Below are 21,344 nucleotides of genomic sequence, written 5' to 3'. Positions count from 1 at the left end.
TCACTGAGGTTTAGAGAGGTTAAGTAGCTTTCTTAAGGTCACAGTTAGTTAGTGTAAAACAGATCCAGTATCAGCTGACAGTGCAGGAAGACACACAGTTCACCAGAATGAGGGGGAAGGAATGTCTGTTTGTCCAGGCCATTCAGGGAAGGGACATCATTCCTTCCATCAGAGAGGCCCAGGAAGAATCCAGACAATAACACACAGCTTCTTCATTATTACCCAGAAGCCCCAGAGATTATTTACATGATGTCTGGCATGCATCAGGGGCTAGGACCTGTCTGATATGGTCTACCTACCCTGCCATGACAATGAAGAAATCCAGTCGGTTCCATGTGTCCCCAAGGTAGCACTTCTTGCCAAAAATGCCCAGGGCCACCATCTTGAGCACCATCTCCATGGCAAAGAAGACAAAGATGAAGTCATCGAAGACCTGCAGGGGCAGGAGGAAGACAAGAAGCAAGGGACAGCGTGAGGTCCCAGATCAGGACGCAGCGTTGGAGCCACGGTGTGAGGTGGGAACATGGGGATGGACACCCGGGCCCAGGGAGAGACCTGGAAACATCTTCTCCTGGTCCGGGAGAGAACCTCAGAGATCCTAGTCCAAGGCATTCATTTCACAGAGGAGGAGACTGCCCAGGGTTTTCCAGCCCCCTCTATTTGTTCCCTAAAAGCAAGCATAATGACAAGGGACCCAGATGGGAGTGGGCAAAGGGGGGTCTCCCTAATAATTGCCATGCCCTGGGCTAGACCTTTGCCCTGCATTCTCTCTTCAGTTCTCTGAGTGACTCCTTGAATGCTGCCATTTTACAGATGAGGAACCGGGATCTCAGACTGCTTCAGAAACTCGCCACAGTTCCCACAGCAGTGAAGGGAAGAAATGACACTCAGGTCTCCCTGACTCCTAAACACACACGGAAGGAGCTTTCTCAAAATAGGCCTGACACCTGCAGTGGGCACAGGTCCCTGTGATGTCTTCCTCTGCTCGGAAAGGAAGGCCCCAAATATGGCCACAATCACGGGCTCTGTGAGCGTCTATTTGCTGAGGATGGGACCTGGGTGGAATCCCTCTTTCCAGAATCAATGAAGGTTGAAGACAATTCAATTCAGCAAATGGACACTGAGCACCTTCTCTGGGTAGCTCATAGGCTGAGTGTTGGGGGCCCAGAGATGAATGCTCGCTAAATTCACCACCTAGTAGGGAAGCCAGTCTAGTACTCACTGAGGTTAATAATGGGTTCTAACTCCACCCAGGACCCTGGGGCCGGCCCAGGAGCTTGTTACCCACTTGGACCCCAGACCCACCTCAGAGATTCTAATTCTGTAGGTTTTGTATGGGCCAGGGGTCTGGATCTTGAACATGTACCCCCAAAGGAATCGGAGAAACTGGGCTGCTTGGGAACCTCTGAGTCCTGTGGGAACACAGGAAGCAGAGGGCAGTTCCTCTCAGGAGGAATCTGAGTTTCTAAGGGAGACAGAATTAGATGTTTCCACATCTGTAAAATGGGTATAGACCTAACACCCTGCACTACAGGTGTACATGTGCCACAGGGGCCAAAGGTCAGGCCTCCACCTGGGATCTCTGTGAGATGAGAATAGGAGAGGTCCAGGAGGCGGCTCCTAACGGCATCAGCATAGTGATGGAGCTCGGCCTTTATCCCGATCACTGGGCGTGAAGGGCAAGGCTTTCTTCAGGGAGTGTCAGGTCACTTGTGCTTTACTGGATAGTGGGTTGGGGATGGGGAGACCAGGAGAAAGTTGGAGATGGGAGAAAAGGAAGGGCATGGACTAGGGCAGAGGTCTCGAGACAGAGAGGAGAGGACGGGAGGGAGAGAGGATGGAAGAGACGCAGGTAGGACCAGCTGGCAGTGAGTGGGAGGGGCGGGGCGGGGCCTAGCTAGGATGGGCGGGGCCTGAGGGCGGGGCGGGGCGGGGCAGCCGGCCTCACCTGCAGGATCTTGCAGCGCTCTGACAGGCAGTCCATGTCGTCGCACGGCTGGTACATGCCGAGGGTCACGCAGTTCAGCAGGATCACCAGCATGCTGATACATTCAAACCATGTGCGCACCAAGTCAAGGACACAACAGCTGGGGGGCCACTCCCCCACCACCAACACAGATATCCACCCCATTGTCCCCCAGGTGCCTCCCCTGGTGGGTCAGTGCCTATATTTTCAAAGACCTTTTAAACAGCCTACCCCGACTCCTCACAACAGACATGGCCAAACCCACCAGAGAACCTGAACTCCACTAAGCCACCATCTGCCAGGATGCCCTCCCCATGGCCCTCCCCTGACCTCTTTGCCCCAGCCTGAACTTCCCCAGAACCAGAAAGGAAGAGGTCCCCAGAGACCTGACTGGGGGACCATCTCCAGACTCTCCCAGCCTCTCTAACTCTGACTTTCTTCCTCTGACTGTCACTGCCTCCCTTCTCTGACCATCCCTCCCCTCCTCCACCCACACCCCCTCCATCTCTACCCAAGCCCTGGAGCTGAACCCTGCAGAGCGTCCATCCAGCATGGCTAAGACTGGCCAGACACCCTGTACTTCTCTCCTCTCCTGTGGCTGGGTTACAGCTCATTGCCAGACTCCAGCAGGTCTGTGCCTGGGCTCCCCCCGACCCCTGCACAAGTCAGGGTGGGGCTCAGCCTCCTCAGGCCTGTCCAGGCAGAAAGGCTCCTGCAGCCAGCAGCCTGGGCCAGGCCTCAAGGGCACATGCTTAGACGCGGGTGAGTGGGCTTTCCAGGCCAGGCTGCTCTCCTCTCTAACACCTTGCTCCTTCCTGGCTGGTTCCTGCTCAATCTTAGAACACAGCCCACTGATGTTCAGCCCCATCCCTCCCTCCCAAACCTAGAATCCCCAAGCCCCCAAGGGAATCAGGGGAGCCAGAACCCAGAAGGGCCTGAGGGCCTGGGTCATTTATGGGTTAACTTGCTGGCAGGCTCATTGTCTTTATCCAAGGCTAGAACCTACATTCCAAGGGGACAGGGGGGTGGCATTCATGCCCCAACAGTGCCAAGCATCTAGGAGGAGCAAAATAAATGTCTGTCTGATTGAGTAAACCTCTCTAGGTGCTGCCCACTCTGACACCCAAAGATTCTTGAGTGTCCCCACATGAAAGCTCTGGCCCCTCAATTTCAAAGCCCTTTCTCTGAGCTCAGATGCAGCAATGCCAGTCAGACTCTCAGCCAGACCCCACCCAGCAGTGGGGTGAGGATCTCTTGCTTAATGGAAGATTGACCTGGTTTCCTTGGCAACCGCTTCCCTCCCATCCCCGGTCCTTGCTCACCTTGGGATACTGCCTTCCCTCCCGCCTCCCTGTCAGACCCTCCTTGCCCCAACTCTGCTCCTTCCTGCCCCCTCAAACCTCTGCCACTCTCCCGCCACAGCCTGTAATTAACTTCAGTCGTTGCCAGGGCCCCCTTCTAGCCTGAGCATCGCTCCAGCAGCAGCTTCATCATTAATTAACTTTTTTGAAGTTCAAACGTTCTAATTACCAGCAAACGTCCCCCATCCTCTTTGCCTTTTCCCCTGGCCTGTCGTGCTCTCTCTCCTTCCAGCCACCTCTTCTGCTCCCTTTGCCCTTCCTGCCAGCTTCAAGTTCAAAGTGCACTTGGCAGGTGTCTTCCAGGAACCTGGCACTCCCACTTCTTCCTCACCAAGGCCCTGAGCAGTGGGGGTCGGCAGACCCATTTTACGGATTAGGAAAACTGAGGTTCAGAGAAATGAGGGGCCTCTCCCAGCTCACACAGCTGGGAAGCGCTGGAGCTGAGATTCACCCCAGACCTGCTCTCCTCTGTGATGCAGGGCTTGTCTCTGCCCGTGTCTTTCCTTGCCAGCCTCTGAGGCCTCAGCTCATCTTCAGCACCTCTCACCTGAGCCCTGCCCAGCCTCCCTGCTGGCCTCCAGCTCTGGTCTCTGCCGCTCCAATCTGCCCTGCATACAATCCCGAGGTGTTTGTTGTGTGGCCAATACTATCCAAGCTCTTTGCAAGCATTATCGCATTTAATCCTCCAGCCCTATTACAAGCCCCAGTTACAAGTGAGGAAACAGAGTCACAAAGGGGAACACAATTTTGCCCAAGGACCCTAGCTGGAAAAAGGCAGAGCTGAGCTACAAAAACAGAGCCTGCTGTTCTTGCCCCATTTCGTCATCGCCAAATTAATCTGGCTGAAGTCCAATTCTGATTAGACCTCTCCCCTATTCAAAAGCCTTCCAGCCTCCCTAGCCTGACACCCACAGCCTCCTACACTCTGACCTCAATGAACTCTTCTGGCCTCTCCCGCCAGCCTTGGCATGCACTGAACTTCTTGCTGTCCCCAATTATACCCTTTGAATGAGATATGCATGCATACCTTTCTACCAACATGCATATCTTTCTACCAACTTTACCAGGCAAACTCCTACTCATCCTTCACAGCCCAGGTCATCTGTCACCTCTTCTGGAAGCTTTCCTGAAGCACCTTTCCCCACTCACCTAGTGGTGGCTCAGCCTCCTTCCCAAAGTGCTCCCCACCCACCTGGTCTAGCTCATATTGCGTTAATGAACTTGGCAGTAGTCATGACTACTGCCTGCCAGGCCCCTAGGGACATGGCCCTAACTCTTCTCATAGCCCACAGGGAGCAGATGGAGAAATGGCCTGGAGAGCTGGAATGACCTGGCCAAGGTCACAGTCAATGAGATGCCCGAACGGTCTGACTTAGTGGTGCCGGAGCCGCTGCCACAGGGCCACCTCTGGTGCACGTCCCTCGAAAGGGGCAGATGGAGCGGCTTTCACCTCTAGATGGCTCAGCTTCAGGGATGGACAGTCTCAGCCCTGCCCCAAGGCACTCAGGGAAATCCCAGATGGCAGGGCTGGGCCCTTTCCAGGAGCCTGCGAGGCTCAGAAGTCAGGCCAGAGCGGGCATCGCTGTCTGCAGATCCTGACACACTCCCCACTGGCTCGGGGATCAAAGGCATAAGCCCTCCTTGAAGTTAAACCAGACCACGTGGCGTGGGGAAGGAGAGTGGTGGAAGGCGTGAAGGGCCTGGCCCAGCGCCCAGAGCTGCCATCGTTAGTCACAAGCACCGGGCAATTCTGAAAGCCGTCAAGCAGAGCTCCGGGACTCTGGGACAGCACAAGAGAGGACAGAGGCCCAGAGAGGGTGGTACAGGATTGCTGGGTAACAGGGCAGGCTGGGGCCTGGGTGCCAGCTCCAGGTGGGAAGCTGGTGCGAAGCTCAGGGCCCCGCCGGCACCCAAGGCTCTGTGGTTAGGGCCCTGCCACTCTGCCCCCTTGGCCGCCCAGACCCTCACGCCTCTCCAGGTGACCTTTGCCACAGAACAACCCCATCCCGGCCCTCAGAGAGCCCCTGATCCCATCCCCACTGCACAGAGGGGACACAGAGGGGCAGAGAGCATCCCAGGGACACGATGACCCTGGAGCGGAAGTGACCCTCAGGAAAGAGACTCCCCAGCCACAGGGTCCCTGAGCTTTTCACTTTTCTAATGAAATAGCAAATATTAATAATATGTCATTTAAACCTTACAGTAAGCACATGAGGAAGGGACCCCAGAGGCCCCAGAACACAGAACCCATGTGATCGTGGACAAGAACCAGGGCTTGTCATGTATGTGCAACAGGGAAGCCCCTATCCTTGTCCACCTCTTCTATAACAGGGTCCAGGGTTTCTCATTCTTTGACTTTGGGCGAAAAAAAAAGCCACCTCACCAGCAAAGGACTGAGAATCTCAGACTGGTGTTATCTGCTGATTACTTAACATGACCTTGAGTAAGGACAAGAGATGCGATCACAAACCCTTTAGACCATGGCTGCCTCCCAAGGACTGAACCTTCACTCACAGGCTTTAAATACAATCAATCAACAACTTGGAGAGTCGTCCTTCACCTTCAGCCGAGTCCCCTCAACTGGCAGGTGCTACTGTTACTCCATTTTACAGATGAGGAAACTGAGGCACCAGCATTGGCTCCAGGGCTCCAGCCACAGCCACCTAGGGTCATACCATGGCTGGTATGTGGCAAAGTCAGGATTTGAACATGCTTCTCCTGACTCCAAACCCCATGTTCTCAGCCACATGCTGTGGCCTCAGGGAACAGGGCCTGGACTGGCACATGCTCAGTGGAATATTTGCTTTTCCCTTCCGACTGGGAGACTTCCCTGGTGGCTTAGACGGTAAAGCATCTGCCTACAATGCGGGAGACCCGGGTTCAATCTCTGTGTCGGGAAGATCTCCTGGAGAAGGAAATGGCAATCCACTCCAGTGTTCTTGCTTGGAAAACCCCATGGACAGAGGAGCCTGGTAGGCTACAGTCCATGGGGTTGCAAAGAGTCAGACACGACTGAGCGACTTCACTCACTCACTCACTCACTCACTCTGACTAGGAAGGAAGGAGATGGTGTAGGAGAGGATGGGAGAGGAAGCCAGTGAGGAGAGGGTGCCAGCCTCAAAGTCCCCAGCAAGAGCTGAGCCAGACCAGGACCATCTCCACCCCATGCCTGGCTGCTGTCTTAAGAAGCTGGGGTGTCACCTGGTAGGACAGAGCCACCAGCAAAGCTACGATGCCAGGGGCCCCCTTGAACCCGCCACTTCCTAAAGAGAAGAGTGACTGGCTGGGCAATGTCCAGAGCCCAACCAGGCCCCTCAGGGCAGCCTCCTCTTCAGGAACCAGAACCAGAGGCCTGCACGGTTACCATGGCAACCACCACCCTCCATCCTGCAGGCTCAGCTGACAGTCATGGTTTCTGCAATTCCAGGGGGCTCTGGGAGGGTAGGTAGGGGATGGGAGTGCTCGGTTTGGCTGGGACAGCCAAGTTTGTTTTTATTTTTGTCAAATCTGAAATCAGATCCATTTCCCAGTGTGCACTTCGGTTGTCTAAATAAATCAGGTGGAGGAAGCACGCTGGGAGCTACATCCTCCTAGACCAGGGAGGCAGGGAAGGTGAGCCTGCCCCTATACAGAGCTCCCTCCTCTGTCTGTCTCCAGGGCATCCAAGGATGGGCACCCAGGCCTCAGGCCTTCACAGACCAGGGCCCGAGGTTCCAGACCCTTGTTCTTGGGTCAGCTCTGTGCTCTTCCAAGGCCAGGTTCACAGGCATCCATGGAACACCTACCGGATACCTGACCTGTGAATCAGTGTACTGAGATGAGCCAGGCTGGAGGTGCCCAGAGTGCTTACCTGTTCTAGGACCTGCCATGGTCTGAGGCCACGTAGTATGCACTGTACTAGAAGTGGCTACCATCCTGAATGTTAGCTGTGCTTCAGGCCCTGGGCTTTAAGGAGGAGATCCATTCACTTACTCACTCATTCACTCGACTTATCTTTATGAGGCACAACCACTCTGGAAAGCTGCTTGGCAGCATTTATTAAAACTAAACAGAGGGCTTCCCTGGGGATCCAATGGTTAAGAACCCGCCTGCTAAAACAGAGGACATGGGCTCAATTCTTGATCTAGGAAGGTTCCACATGCCACAGGGTAACAGCCATGTGCCACCAACCACTGAGCCCTCACTCTCGAGCCCATAACTCCTGAGCCCATGTGCCACAACTACAGAAGCCTGAGCACCCTCGAGCCTGGGCTCCACAGCAAGAGAAGCCACCGCAACAAGTAGCCCACGCACCGTGACTAGAGAGCAGCCCCCACTCTCCACAACTAGAGAAAGCCCTGTGCAGCAATGAAGCCCAGGCACAGCCAAAAATTAAATAAATAAGTATTTTTTTAAAAAGAAGGGTGACTTTAAAAAACATAAGCCCATGCTAGGATCCAGCTGTGCCACTCTTGAGTCCACGCCCCCCAGAGAAATGCCCAAATAAGTCCACAAAAAAGCACGTGTTACCTTTAACAGTCCCAACTTGGGAACAATCTAAGTGGCCATCGACAGGAGAATGAGTCGGGCAGGAGATTTCAACTGGAGATGATTTGGGCCCCCGGGGGGACATACGGCCATGTCTGGAGATGTTTTGGGTTGTCACAATTGGGTTTTGAAGGAGGCTCTTGGTATCTGGTGAGTGGAGACCAAGGATGCCGCTCAACGCACCACAATGCACAGAGCAGCCTCACCACAAAGAATTCTCCAGCCTGAAATGCCCACAGTGCCAAGGCTGAGAAACTGCGACACATTTCCTTTGATGGAACACTACTCAGTGACCTAAAAGAACATGCTACCACAGCTGCGTGGATGGAGCGGCCAGACCTGACACTGGTAACAGGAGCCAGATGAGCAAAGAGTGTCCAAGTCATACGAAGTGAAAACCCAGGCAAAGCGAAGCAACAGTGAGAGAGGGCAGCAACTCTAGAGGAGAGAGAGTTCATCCCGGGTGGAGTGAGGGAGCCTGCGAGGGCTGGAGATGTCCTTCTTGGACGGAGTGAGGTCACAGGAGTGTGTTTACATGGAAAAATGCCTTGAGCTAGACATTAAGATTTGCGAGCTCTATTGCATGCACATTTTATCACAATGAAAAGTGTAACAAAAAGTGATGCCGAGCGACAGCTATAGGGAAATATAAAATGCAACAATTAAAAAGCCACAACCCCTGCTGGGGCACTGGCTGTCAGGGACCCCCCAGAAGACCTTCACCACAACCTGCAAAGGAGTGGTGTCACCCCTGTTCCACAGACTTGCCCGAGGCCACAGCAAGGGACGGAACGGGGATCTGAACCTCGCAGCATCCTGTCTTCGTTTAAGAATTTCTTCTGTCCGAGCCCACGGCAACCTTGGAAGATGGGCATGGCAGACATCATTCCACCCACTTTACAGATATGAAAATGAAGGTCCCAGGACTTCACTAGCGATCCAGTGGTTAAGACTCCCCGCTTCCACTGAAAGGGGCATGTATTTGATCCCTGGTCAGGGAACTAAGCTCTCTCATCCCACATGCCTCATGGTGTGGCCAAAAAAAAAAAAAAGAAAGAAAATGAAAGTTCAGAGATGGCAGGATTTGGCCAAGCTGACACAGTGGTTCAGCTGAGACAGAAAATTGTTCCACAAAGTGAATGGACCCGCTAGGCAGATGGTCCTCATTCTCTCTCCACTTACGTGCTTCTAGTGACAGGGAGCTCCCCACACGACACACAGCCCTTCCCCAGGCTGACTGGTTCTAGTGATAAGCTATAAGTTCAGGGGGCTGAGATCCCTTAGAAAGAGTGTCGCTGCCCCCAAGCCCACTTCTTAGAGTCTGTGTAATTTGACAACTCATTGAATTTGGCCAAAGTCTTTGATTCCCAGATGCCCAGCAGGCCTCCATGCCCAGTGCAGACAGCCGAAGTGGAGGAGGCAGTGGCGAGGGAACTGGGGCCGCCAGCCTGGAAGAAAACCGGGGTGGATGGTCCATGGAAGGAAGCTCCCGCCAAGGAGACCCACCAGATGCCGCACTTCAGCCACTGCTGAAGAGACGGGCAGGGAAGGCCCCTGGGGACCAGGGTCCCGCTGTCTGCGAGCCGACCCAGCCTCAGGAGCCCATCCACAAAGAAGGTGCACCTGCCGGGGAGCCTCTTGGAGTCCTAGCAGGGGGTGCGGAGGCCTCCCCGGGCCCCTTACAGAACCTCAGACGTGCCCCTGATGACAGTGTGGTTCTGTCCCAGTGTCCTGCCCCCAACCAGGCCGTGCTCTCCAAGGGCAGCGCATATCCGACCTTCTCTGTGCCCAGAGGCCCACCTGGAGCAGCAGCTCAGGGCATCTACAACCTCAGGAAGGAGTGAGGTGCCCGTCATTTGGAGGCATCGAGGAGGCTAAAGAGGGATTTCTGTGTTGAAGGGATCTGCAGCCCCGCTCCCCACCTCGAACGCCCCCTCCTCTCCTTTCTAACATCCATCACTCACTATTCCTATACTCAGCCCCTCTTCACTGAGCCCCCGCCCCCGCTCTGTCTGGCCCACAGTGACCCTGGAAGCCCTGAATGAAGATGACATGGTCCCTGCCCTGCAGAAGCCATGGGCAGACACAAACACTAACGGAGATGCGGTTGGACAGGGTGAGGGCTGGACAGAGGGTGATGCCGCTCTTCCTTGGCCTCCTGGGGGCCCATCCCCCACCACATGTCTTCTCTGCCTGCCCCTGACCACACATGTGTACATGTTCACATGTGCATTCACACGGAGCCCCTCCCACACTTACACACGCCAAAGTGTGTGCACACCAGCCTCCACGGCCCCCTGGGGGCAGCAGCACTGGGCACGGCCGACCCACTCTCTTCCCTGCACCAGCAGCTCTTAAGCATTTCTGTACCTCCTGGGGAAGTTCATGAACCCTTTCTCAGAATACTGTTTTTAAGTGCATAATTTTTTTTAAGAAAGCTTAGTATTAGAAAAGAAAGAAGACAGTTATGTTAAAATAGTTGTCAAAATATTTTTTAGGAAAACAAATTTGTGATGGAGAACTCTGTGTGCTTCATTATCAACACAATGAATAACCAAAGCCAGGGGCGGGTCTGAGCCTGTGTGCCTGGGAAGCTGGGGAGAATGACAATGACATTCCCAGAGCTCTACAAGGAACCGTGATGTGGCTCAAAATATCGGTGACTGCTGCTGGTGACAGTCGCAGGAACTGCCGGCAACCCCATTGTGCTCGGCTGCCTCTGTTCATAACACAAAGAAATGCTACATTTCAGTTGGAAGTCAATGAAACCAAACACGAAGCTTGTCCCGATTCAAGTGGATGAACCTCAGTTTGAGACCCTTGTTCCAGAAACTCCTGCTGGGCGCTGGGGACACCACAAGCCCCTGGACAGACCCTCATCCTGCTTGATGGACCTCACCCTTTAATTGCTGGCCTTTCTCGGGCTCCCCAGGCCCCTGAGATTCCCTCTCCATCCACTGAACCCACACCCAGAGCCACAGCCTCGATGATCCTCCCTGGACTGACAGGTCCAGAGTGAGCCACAGCCTCCCAAGCACTGCTCTGGGATGTCCCAGGGAACCTCTCAAAGTCATCATGTCTAAAATGGGATAGGTCATCCTCTCTGCAGACCACCAAACGCCCCCCTGAACTTCCCACCCCATGAACGATGACCCCAACTACTACCAATCCTGCAAGCTGTCCAGGCTAGAACCCCTCAGAGCCCTCCTTCCCCTCACCCCTGACGTCCATCTCAGAGACCTGTCCATCTCACCCCCTAAATCTCTCCTCTCCATCCCACCTCTGAACCCCACTGCCCCAGGCAAGCCTCGCTCTCTCACTCCTAAGTCCATGAACAGCCTGCTCCTCCTGCAGCCCTGCCTTCTCTTACACACCCTCCACGCAGCAGTCCGAGGGCTCCTCCAAAACCAAAAGCCTTCCATGGCTCCCTACTGCCTTCCAGAGAATTTCCAGATTCGTTGGCTCTGCGTTCCATTGTGTAAGAGCTTTTGGCCAGCCTCCTCTCTGTCTGTATAACCTCCACCTCCAACCTTGTTGACTAGGATGTGCTTTGCTGAAAGCTTTGCTGCACGCCCACTATGTGCAGCATAGAGCTGAGGGTCAAGGCTGAAGAAGAGACATGCATTAATGGAACATGGAGCCTGCCCTCAGGGAGCTCACAGTCTAGCAGAAGGTGAAAATAAGAAGTCAGGTACAAGAGGTCTTGTAAGTGCTACAAGGAGAGAGTGATGGTGCCCAACAGAGGGTTGGGCTGGGTATTCTGCATTTGCCAAATAACTGAATGGTTGATAGATGGGTAGGTAGGAGGGTGAGAAGGAGGCCTTTGTGTGGTTGGAGCGATGGATGATTGAATGGGTAGATGATTGGGAAGGTGGGTAGATAAATGCACAGATGTAAGGACTGAGTGAATAGATGGGTGGGTGTGCAGATAAACAGATGAAGAAATGAAAAGATGAATGGATAGATGGGTGGATGGATGGATGAGTGGGTTGGGGAGTGGCTGGATGAATTGATGCATGAAGCAAAGGAAGGCGGGTGGGGAGATGGGTGGGTGGAAGGAAGGGGGTGATCGAGAATGTGACTCCTAGTAAATGGCAGCTCCAGGACTCAAACTCAAGTCTAGGAGACCACAAGAAACCCTGCCAGTTGGGACTCTGCATGTCCTCCTCTTCTCTCTCAGTGATCATCCTCAGCTTCCCTCCGTCTCAGCCCTCCTCCTCACAAGACCCTCAGCTCCATGCTTTCCACACTCTCGGAGCTTCAGGAGATCTCAGGGACCTTCTGAGCCTCCGCACTATTGACATCAAGGGATGGAGGACCCTTTGTTGTAGGCTAGCCTGTGCGTTGTAGGATGTCTGACCTTTACCCACTGGCAACCAGTAACACATGCTGACACTGGGAAAGATAGAAGGCAAAAGAAGAAAGAAGTGGCAGAGGATGAGATAGTTAGATAGCATCCCTGACTCAATGGACATGAATTTGAGCAAACTCTGAGAGATACTGGAGGGCAAAGGAGCCTGATGTGCCGCAGTCCGTGGATGGGGTCGGAAAGAGTCAGACACGACTTAGCGACTGAAAGACAACAATGCCCAGTAGCACACCCTCCCTGAGCTGTGACGACCAACAGTGTCTGCTGTTGCTGCTAAGTCACTTCAGTCATGTCCGACTCTGTACGACCCCAGAGACGGCAGCCCACCAGGCTCCCCCGTCCCTGGGATTCTCCAGGCAAGAACACTGGAGTGGATGTCTGCAGACGTTGTCAAATACCGTGGGCAAAATCACACCCAACTGAAGATCACGGTTGATACGGTTCAACCCCTTCCTCAGTCCTGGTTTTTTTGTTTTTTGGAAATTGAGATGAAGACAGGAGGAGTGACCGCCTGAGGTCACAGGGCTTATACTTGGGCTGGGTCTCTTCCCCTAGCCCAGCCCCCAATATTCATACAGAATCTCACAGTCAGCCAAGGCTTCTCGTTCTGCTTTCTCATCTATATACAGGAGTCAGATAGAAATTGGAGCCCAGAGAGGTCAAGTGGCTTGCTCAGTACCACACAGCAGTCAGCAGCAGAGTCAGGATTTGAACTTGACGGGAGACAGGGGACGCAGGACTCCCCAGGGCAGCTGGGGAAGGAAACATGGATGGCGGCCCCATAGGAGAGCTGGAGGGAGATGAGCAGGAAGACCTTCTGGCTGATTAAAAAGACATATCGATTTCTCTCCCAGGGAAATGAACGGGGCCATTTGTCTCCCAACAGGGCCGCGAGGCAGTCTGAGGGAGGCGACAGGTCAAAGTCGGCCTCTGACATGAAGCTGCAGCTGAGGGGGGACTGAACAGTAAAAATCCAATCGTGTTTTAAATGTCCCAGGAGGGGGTTGACTCTTCATTAGCCAGCCAGCCCTCCTTCTAATCCGCCCGCTCTATATCAATCACAACGAGGCTTCCCAGCTGGGCTCACCTCGGGGCTTCGAGGGGCTGGCGACACAGGCCCGGGCCCCTGCCCCAAGCCTCCTCAGCCACCGCCTGGCAGGGTGGTCTGGACAAGCATGTCCCCTCTCTGAGCCTCGGCTGTCAAATGGGAAATCTCAAGGAGGGACCTGAGCTGCACCAGGCAGTGCATGGGAGGCCCTTAGGGATCACCAGCATCCTCTCTGGCACAGCCTTCCAGAATCTAGACCCCGAATGTCCCTCTGTGCTCAGACCCCACTCCTCTGGTCTCCCAGCCCAGCCCCCAGGCTGTAGTCAGCGACCTTGGTGACCCCAGCTTGACTCTGAGCCTCCGATCAGGCTGTTTCCTCCACTGGGATATCATGCCCCGTCCCCACCTTCTCCCCCACCAAAGTCTCTCCTGCCCCACTCCTCGTCCACGGAGGGCTCCTGCGGCTTCCCAATCACAACGGACTGACCAGCCTCCTGGTGCCCACAGCCCACTCAGGGTCCCTCTGCCCAGTCTTTACCCCGTTTTTCTTCACTAGAGTATGATCTGGGTGTAGTTCTGCCTCCCCCATCAGATTGGGGTCTCCCGGGGGCCAAGGCTGGGTGCCAGGCCTGGTACACTGTGGCCCCCCCCAGCGTGGCTGAACAGCCCTCCACTTCTGTCTAGGACAGTGTTCAACACTACTGAAGCTGGGCTTCGCTAAACGCTTGTTGAATCCATCAATTGATTGATCTGTATCTATTACAGGTGGTTCCTGCTTGGTCTCCTGACCTTAGTCTCTCTCCCTCAAGCACCTGCCATTCTGCTTCAGGAGGAACTGTTCTAATAAATGAAATTACATGTGCCCTATCCCTGCTGGACATCCTTCAGTGGTTCTGCAGTGTCCACAAGATGGAGAGTAAGCTCTAACCTGGCATTTCATACCCTGCTATCCCGCCCCTCCTCACACCACTCCAGCCACACTAAACTCCTTCCTGTTCCCTACACTAGTCCCCCTGCCTAAAACACCATTCCTCATCTGCCCTCCTGGGAAACTCCTACTCATGCAGCAAGACCCAGCCAAATGTCCCCTCCTCCAGGTAGGCTTCACCAACCCTCCTAGGCTTTGTCAGGGGCAGCTTCTGCACCTGTAGCTCTGTTTATATAGACATCTCCAGGTGACAATACCTGAGACTGCCCTGTGGGTCAGGCTCTCCCTGGCCCAGCCAGGCTCCTCCGACTGGCTGTCAGGTCCACCCTGCTGACCAATGAGTGTGCAGCATCCACTCTGACCACCGCGAGCATCCCCAGGGCACAGCTTGGTGCTGACTTGTATTTCTGAGAAAAACAACCTTCTCTACGCCAGATGGAGGGAAACGGACAATTTCCCAGACATGTGCTGCTTCTTCCAGCAACACTTGCCGTCCGTCTGGACGTTCCCTTTGGGCCAGTGCTGAAGGAGGAGGGGATACCCTCCCCGAAAGAACCCCTTCCCCAGCCACTAGCAGGCCCTGGCCTGAGAGTCCTGGGCTCTGATCTGTGCTGGCTTTGTCCACTACTCAATACGTGCCCTCAGGCAGGTCAGGCTCCCTTCCTCAGCCTCAGGCTTCCCAGCTGTAGAATGGGGAGCTAGCAGACTTCTGGTCCCGGCACCCCACGGGAGGAGAGTATCTGAGAGGTCGTGGCAAGCAGGAAAGTACTTTGTAAGGCAGAAAGTGATGAGACGCCTGTGCGTTGGAGACAGAGTCAAGTGAGAGCCACGGGCCCAGCCCTCTGGGACCCCACTGAGGGAGGAGGAGACAAGGCTAGCCACCAACAATCTCCCGAGGCCGGAGGCTAGGGAAGGACTGCGGGAGGATAGAGAGGAAAAAGCTGAGATTCCTGCAGGTGGTGGCCAGGAAGCTGGTGCTGGTGGGGCTGGCAGGATTTGGCACCCTAGAGACTGGGGGAGAGGGTGTCTCAGGGGGCAGACCCAGCGTAAGCAAAGACGGGCAGGCAGGGGTGTCAGGAAACACGAGCAGCGTGTTTGGGCTTCAGGACAGAGTGTGTGAAGAGAAACAGCAGAAAGGCGGCTGGAGGCCAACCAGGTGGATCGTGGAAGGCCCCGAATCCAGGCTAAGTGAGACTATTCTGGGGGTGAGATTGCCGCTGAAGGTTTCTGAGGGAGGAATGAATAAGCAAACAAATGGAAGAAGGCAGCAAGGGAGGGAGGGAGCGAACAGCCCTTAACTGATGACAAACCGCGTCCACACCGGGAGCCCAGGACCCCCGGAGGATGAAGGCGAGTGGGGAGGAGGGGTGCAGGAAACAGGCACTCAGCAGAGGGCGCTACGCTCTGGGTTCCTGCTCGGGGGTTCTCTCCACCATGTGGGAAAGAGGAAGGAGGAAGATGCCAGCTGTCAGTGGGGCAGGAGGGGTGAGATCCCAGAGGCCACCTGTTTACACAGGAAGAGGTGGAGGAATACAGGCTCGGATTTCCCAATGACCCCGACCCAGGGAAAGGGCTCAGAACAGGAGGGGGAGGGGGGTTAGATTAAGGAGGACTTCCTGACAGTCAGTCTAGAGCCTCAGAAGGCCCAAAAGGTGCTTATCAATTGACCCCAGGCCCATCTGATGCAGCAGAGACGTAGCCCACCAGAGGCAGGGGGATGGACTAAATGACCAGAGCAAGGGCAGCAGGGCGGTGGGAGGGTGGTGACACCCCATTTCTCTTCCTGTGGTGAGGGCTTTCTTGGCCTTCTCCCCCTCACTCCCCAAACTTCATGCCCTCCCTCCACCCTGCAGGAGTCGGCATCTCTCTCCCTGGGGGCAACCCAGCCCACAGGCTTCTCAGACCATCATCCAGACACAGGACCCAGCTATCCACCAACCTTGAAAACCCTTGTCCTGAGCCGGGTCACCCAAGTCACCCCAGTGTGTCCCCGTCAGCTCCATCATTGGCTCCAGGGTGCGCACAGCTGCTACTCCACACTTAGCAGTTTTCCCAGTCAATGCTTGCCCTGGAATTCTCACTGGAACCCCTGATATTCCCAACTGGGGGTCGTTGAAGTTCCCATTTCACAGATGAGCAAACTGAGGCTCAGCAAAGACAAAAGCCCCTTGGCCAAGAAGGTTAACATTCATGCTTGACCAAGCTACAATCCCTGGGGTCACCTCTGTGACCCCCAAGGCAGCCATGCCTCCACTCGGACCCCCTTTCCGGCCCCACCAGCACCCTCAGCCACCAGCCTCCCCAGATCTCCTCTCATGATGGTCTCCTAGCTGGCTTCTCACCAAGGGAGCCAGAGTGACCCTCCCCTGCACAAAACAGCCATAGTTGGCCTCTGAGCCTGGTACATGGCAGGCACTCAGTAAAGGCTTGCCGACCCAGCTCATGAATGGGTGAGTAAAGGACGGATGAACAAGAGCCCGTTTGCCCACCTCAGCAAATTCACTGAACCCTCACAGCGAACAGCACAAAGCTTGACACCGCAGGGCTGTGATGAGAAAATGGACCCTGTCTCTTCCTGCCCCATGATGACCCAGGTCAGAGGGTCTGCAAGGTGGCAGGGGTCTCAGCCAGGTGGGCTTCAATGCAAGCGCACCCACAGACCCTCAGTCCTAGCAGCAGAGCCAGGCAGGGACGGAGGAGCAGATGAGAACCAGGACCACAGCCATGAAAGCACAGAGCGAGCACACCTGCCCACCGGGAACACAGAGCCCCATCCCTGCACACCACGGGGACACTTTCTGACAAAGGCAGCAGGGAAGTGAGCACCCCAGACAGCCCCTCCTGACTCGGGGAGACTGCCCGAGTCTCCCCATCCTGCAGACAGGCAGGCCAAGGGCGAAAGAGGGGAAGTGACTTGCCCAAGGTCACCGGCAGCTGGTGTCTCCCGCCTCCCGGCCCAGGCTGGCGCCCTCCCCCTGCCCAGCAGAGAGGCAGCCTCCACAGCCGACCGGCTCCCACCATGCATGGCTGGCTCCCACGGCTCTGGCTCAGCGCAGGCTGGCATGGGGCAGGCAGCAGCCAGGGGCACGCGGGGAGGCAGGGGGCTGCAAAGTCCTCCTGGGGGGTGGCCCCTGGCAGGGCACAGTGAGGTGGCTGCCGAAGGTAGAAGCTGGAACCCAGGAAGACCCTCGCCCAGCCGCCCGGAACTGCAAAGCATCCTTGCTCCGGTGGAGTGTGGAGAACCTGTCTCCAGCCTCCGAAGGTGGCAGCCGTGTCCTGGATAAAAGCTGAGCCTGGGGAATTCAGAGAGATTGAGGTTTTTGTGCTAGCTTTACCACATCCTGGCTGTGCAACCTGGATAAAAGTTAGTCAACCTCTCTGAGCTCACTTTCCCCATGTGTAAATGGGGCTCTGAAAGCCTACCTCCTAGGGGGTGGTTATAGGGGTTAAAAGGTGATACTGCAGGCAAAGCATTCAGCACAGTTGAAGTGCTGGCTCTTGTTATTATCACCGCCCCTCCTCCCTGACCCCACTTCTGGGCTGGACACATGGCTGGGTGCTTTGCAAGAATCATCTCTAATCGTCTTTGTCCCATCACAGAGATGAGAAAACTAAGGCTCAGGGAAAGGAAACCAGAGTACATACAACCCACCACTGGCCTTTCTCCCGCACACCGCCGGTGACATGCCTAAGAAAGGCTCTTAAAATCTAATCGAGGGTGGAAAACGGGTTTCAAACTGATTAGTCATGCTGCCAAGGGCGCCCTGCTGGAGGACGCTGTGATCGATTAGCAATGTCTGCACGGATGAGGGCACAGTTATCAGCACGGTAACTGGCACAAATCTACCTAAATCACAGAGACAGAATCTGATTTTCCCTGGGAACAATGCCCTCTGAAGGCGTTATGTTCTACCCAAAGACGTGATGCCCGGTGTCTTGTTGAATCTACCACGAGCAGTGTTTACTCAGCTGTAAGTGAGGGCCCTGATCACTTTTGGGCACAGGTAATAAGAGTGAAATGTGTAAATACCGTCTCTGTTTAACAGATGGAGAAACTGGGGCTCAGAGAGGTTAAGAAATCAGCTTGTGGTCACACAGCAAATAACAGGCAGAACCAGCCCATGGGTCTGTCTTACTCCGGTCCCCAGTGCTTTCCACATGCCACCTACCCATGAGTCAGACAGCACAACGGGGGACCTCCCTGGCAGTCCCATAGTTAAGAATGTGCCTTCCAATGCAGGGGACGTGGGTTCGATCCCTGATCGGGAAACGAAGATCCCACGTGCCATGGAGTAACTAAGCCCAGGCACTGCAACTCCTGAGTCCACACACCAGAACTAGAGAATCCCTGCACCTCAGTGAAAACCCTGCATGATGTAACAAAGACCCCATGGATGGCAACTAAGACCCACAGCAGCCAAAGAATAAATATTTTTTAAAATAAATTAGTTGATTCAAAAAAAAAAAAAGAACAGCACAACGGACCCCCTGACATTTCAGACGCAGAGTCCTCCCAGCTGAAACCCGGCTGACAGTGTGAGCTTAAGGCCCAGGCCAGGTAAGGAACAGTGCTGACCTCTGGGTGACTGGACCTCTGCCACCCCAGCTTGGCAGCTTACGGAGGGTCCCAGCGGCCTTCTGTCTCTCCAGTGAGTCAGGCGGTGACTCAGGGCCTGCCTCTGGGCTGGGGGAGGAGCTGAGTCAGGAAGCACCAAGTTTCAAAGGGCAGCTGGCTCTGAGCCAGGGCCCCTCAGCACCAGGGACTCCGGCACTTGGAACAGTCTGTCCCGGGCGGACCTCCCACACCGCCCTGCTCCCACCCCGGCCTGCAGGTCCTGACAGCCTTTCCCTACTGGCCTGACCCTGACACCTCCATGTCCACCATTCCTTTGGGTTCTTGATGGAGAGCAGGCTCCTGCAAAGCCTGCAGATGCAATGGCTCGTTTTTGGTTGTTGCAATAACGGAGGGCTGCTCCCTACCAATATTTAGGGGCCAGGAAGAGCAAACGTCCTGTGCCCTGCAGGACAGCTCAGACCACACAACACCATCACGCTCCAAATGCCAACCCTGCCCGCACTGAGGAACACTGGGTTACGCAATGCTCCTTTCCTGAGCTCCTTCCCAGGAAGGAGGGGCAGGAGGGAGGTTTGTGGCTGGGGAAGAATCCTGGAGCCCTCGGCACGGGATCAAAGAATCCCACTACATCCCCCCAAGATCCCAAAGCCCAGCCTGAGTGCCCCGTGATGGGGCCTCTGCTCCGTTCACTGTGGAGACACGCGCCCAGCGAACACTGCAGGAGCACCCACGATGTGCCAGGCACTGTGCTGGGTGCTGGGGTCCCGCAGGCAAAAAGATAGGCTTGGTCTGTGTCCTGGTCACCTGGCAGAGCCCTGGAGGAGACAGTGCCAGAGTCTGAGTCCCACACGAGCTCAGGACAAGCAAGAGAGGCGGAGGAGGAACCACAGAGGGCTGCCCTGAGGAAGTGACGTGTAAGTGGGGTTTTGAAGGAGGCAACAAAGGATTTGGCCCAGTGAAGAGGGAAGGGAAGGCTTTTCAAAGGAGAGAGTGTGTGAGAAGGCCCTGAGGCCTGGAAGAGCAGGGGAAGCAGAATGAGGGGAGCGGGGCAGGGCCTGGGGGCTGGGTAGGACTCTGCTCGTGCCTCCAAGACCACGGGAAAGGGTGAACGGTCTTCACCAGGGGGTGACCCGAGTGGAGGAGATGCAGCAAGTGGAGGCAGGAAGCTCTGTAAGGAGGTGAGGTGGGTGGAGCCTCACCCTGCGTGTCAGAGTCACCTGCCAACGGTCCAGGCCCACAGTTTCTCGTCAGGCTCTCATCACCCCTGTGGTCAGCAACCCCCAAATGACTCGATCACCAGGAGCTGGGCCACAGGCCAGGGTCTGACTTAACTCTGCTTCCTCCTGCAGACCTAAAGTTCACACCAGAGGGCTTCCTGAGCCGCCTGGACACTGCACTGACCACCCACGGTCATCAGCAACTTCCAGAACATTCACATCAGCAGGACGCCAGGTCCTCATCCGTCCGAGCTCTGTGGTCCAAGATCTCCCAGGCCCAGCCCCTGAGCTTGCTAACCGACACCACAGCCTCTCAGCCTCAGTCTGGGCCGCAGGCCTCCTGGCCAGAGGGACCGGCGGGGCCCCGGGCAGAATCCAGATAAACCCAGGCCCCACAAAGGATATGGGTTACACACCATCTTGATGCACCAGTTCCGGGGACTGGTGGTCTGTCGCAGGCAGAAGAAGGCAACGGGGGCCAGGTCCGGGTGAGGGACTTCTGGGTCAACTCCGTCCAGGGGTTCTTCTGGGCCAGGAGGAGAGGGAGGGGGGCTCTGGGGCCCCAGTTGCTCCGTGACTCCGGGTTCAGCCACTCGGGCTGCGGTGGGGGAAGGGGGCGGTGGGGAGTTCTCAGCCATGTCGGCGCTGAGCAGGGAGCCCTGCAGAAGAAAAAGAGGCGGCACTTGGCAGGGGGTTGGGGGCGAGCCTGGCACCTGCCTCCCTCGGCAAAGGGACACGGGTCAGACAGCCCAGCCTTAAGCCCCGCAGGCCCCTCGCCCACACTCTGGCTGTGAGGGTCAGAAGAGTCGAGGGCCCGGAGGCACCCAAGTTGGAATCCATTTCCAGGCTGGTGGTATTGGGGCAGGTCTGGTCAACCTTGGTGAACCTCATTCGGAGGAGATGAAATGTAGAGAGAATAAAACCTTCTTAGAACACAGTTTTTGTTTTTTGTTTTTTTCCAATGAGACCAGAGTTGTATATTTATTGCATCATCGAAGAAAAGTTGCAGGAGAAAGACAAGAGTTATCGGGAAGACAGACGTTGCCAGGATGACGTGTGCTGCAAAGCAGAGGTGCCGTGGGACTTCTAGGTACCCGAGCAAGCTGGGGTAGGATCAGGGCAGACTTCCCTGAGGAAGTGACCCTTGAGCCGAGACCTACAGGGGAGCCCAGGGACACCCCACCCACTGCTCCATAAAGCTGAGAACCCAGAGGGACCTCACACACCAACCTCTTGGTTTTACAGCTGGAGGAACTGAGACACGGCAAAGGAGGAAGACAGACACAAAGTCAGAGACAGAACTCCACCAGGGCTGGCTTCCTGGTGTCTCAGAAGGACCCTCCACTTGGTTT

At 55.4% G+C, this 21,344-nt stretch overlaps 1 protein-coding gene across 1 annotated transcript in view; it reads right to left on the bottom strand.

Annotated features, from left to right (window-relative positions):
- CACNA1I (calcium voltage-gated channel subunit alpha1 I) overlaps window positions 1-20,671 on the bottom strand; it is a 114,849-nt gene extending 94,178 nt beyond the window's left edge. The window contains exons 1-3 of the mRNA XM_070790445.1: window positions 20,398-20,671; window positions 1,949-2,060; window positions 300-433 (exon numbers count right to left, since the gene is read on the bottom strand). Coding sequence (XP_070646546.1) covers window positions 300-433; window positions 1,949-2,060; window positions 20,398-20,630 — 479 coding nt within the window. The 5' untranslated portion in view covers window positions 20,631-20,671. The remainder of the gene's footprint in view (window positions 1-299; window positions 434-1,948; window positions 2,061-20,397) is intronic.
- Between the last annotated feature and the right edge of the window lie 673 nt (window positions 20,672-21,344).

The sequence above is a fragment of the Bos indicus genome, chromosome 5 (assembly GCF_029378745.1).
Source record: "Bos indicus isolate NIAB-ARS_2022 breed Sahiwal x Tharparkar chromosome 5, NIAB-ARS_B.indTharparkar_mat_pri_1.0, whole genome shotgun sequence".
Lineage (NCBI taxonomy): Eukaryota > Metazoa > Chordata > Mammalia > Artiodactyla > Bovidae > Bos > Bos indicus.
Note: the sequence above shows the minus strand (reverse complement) of the source record. Positions and strands in the feature narration are given on the sequence as shown.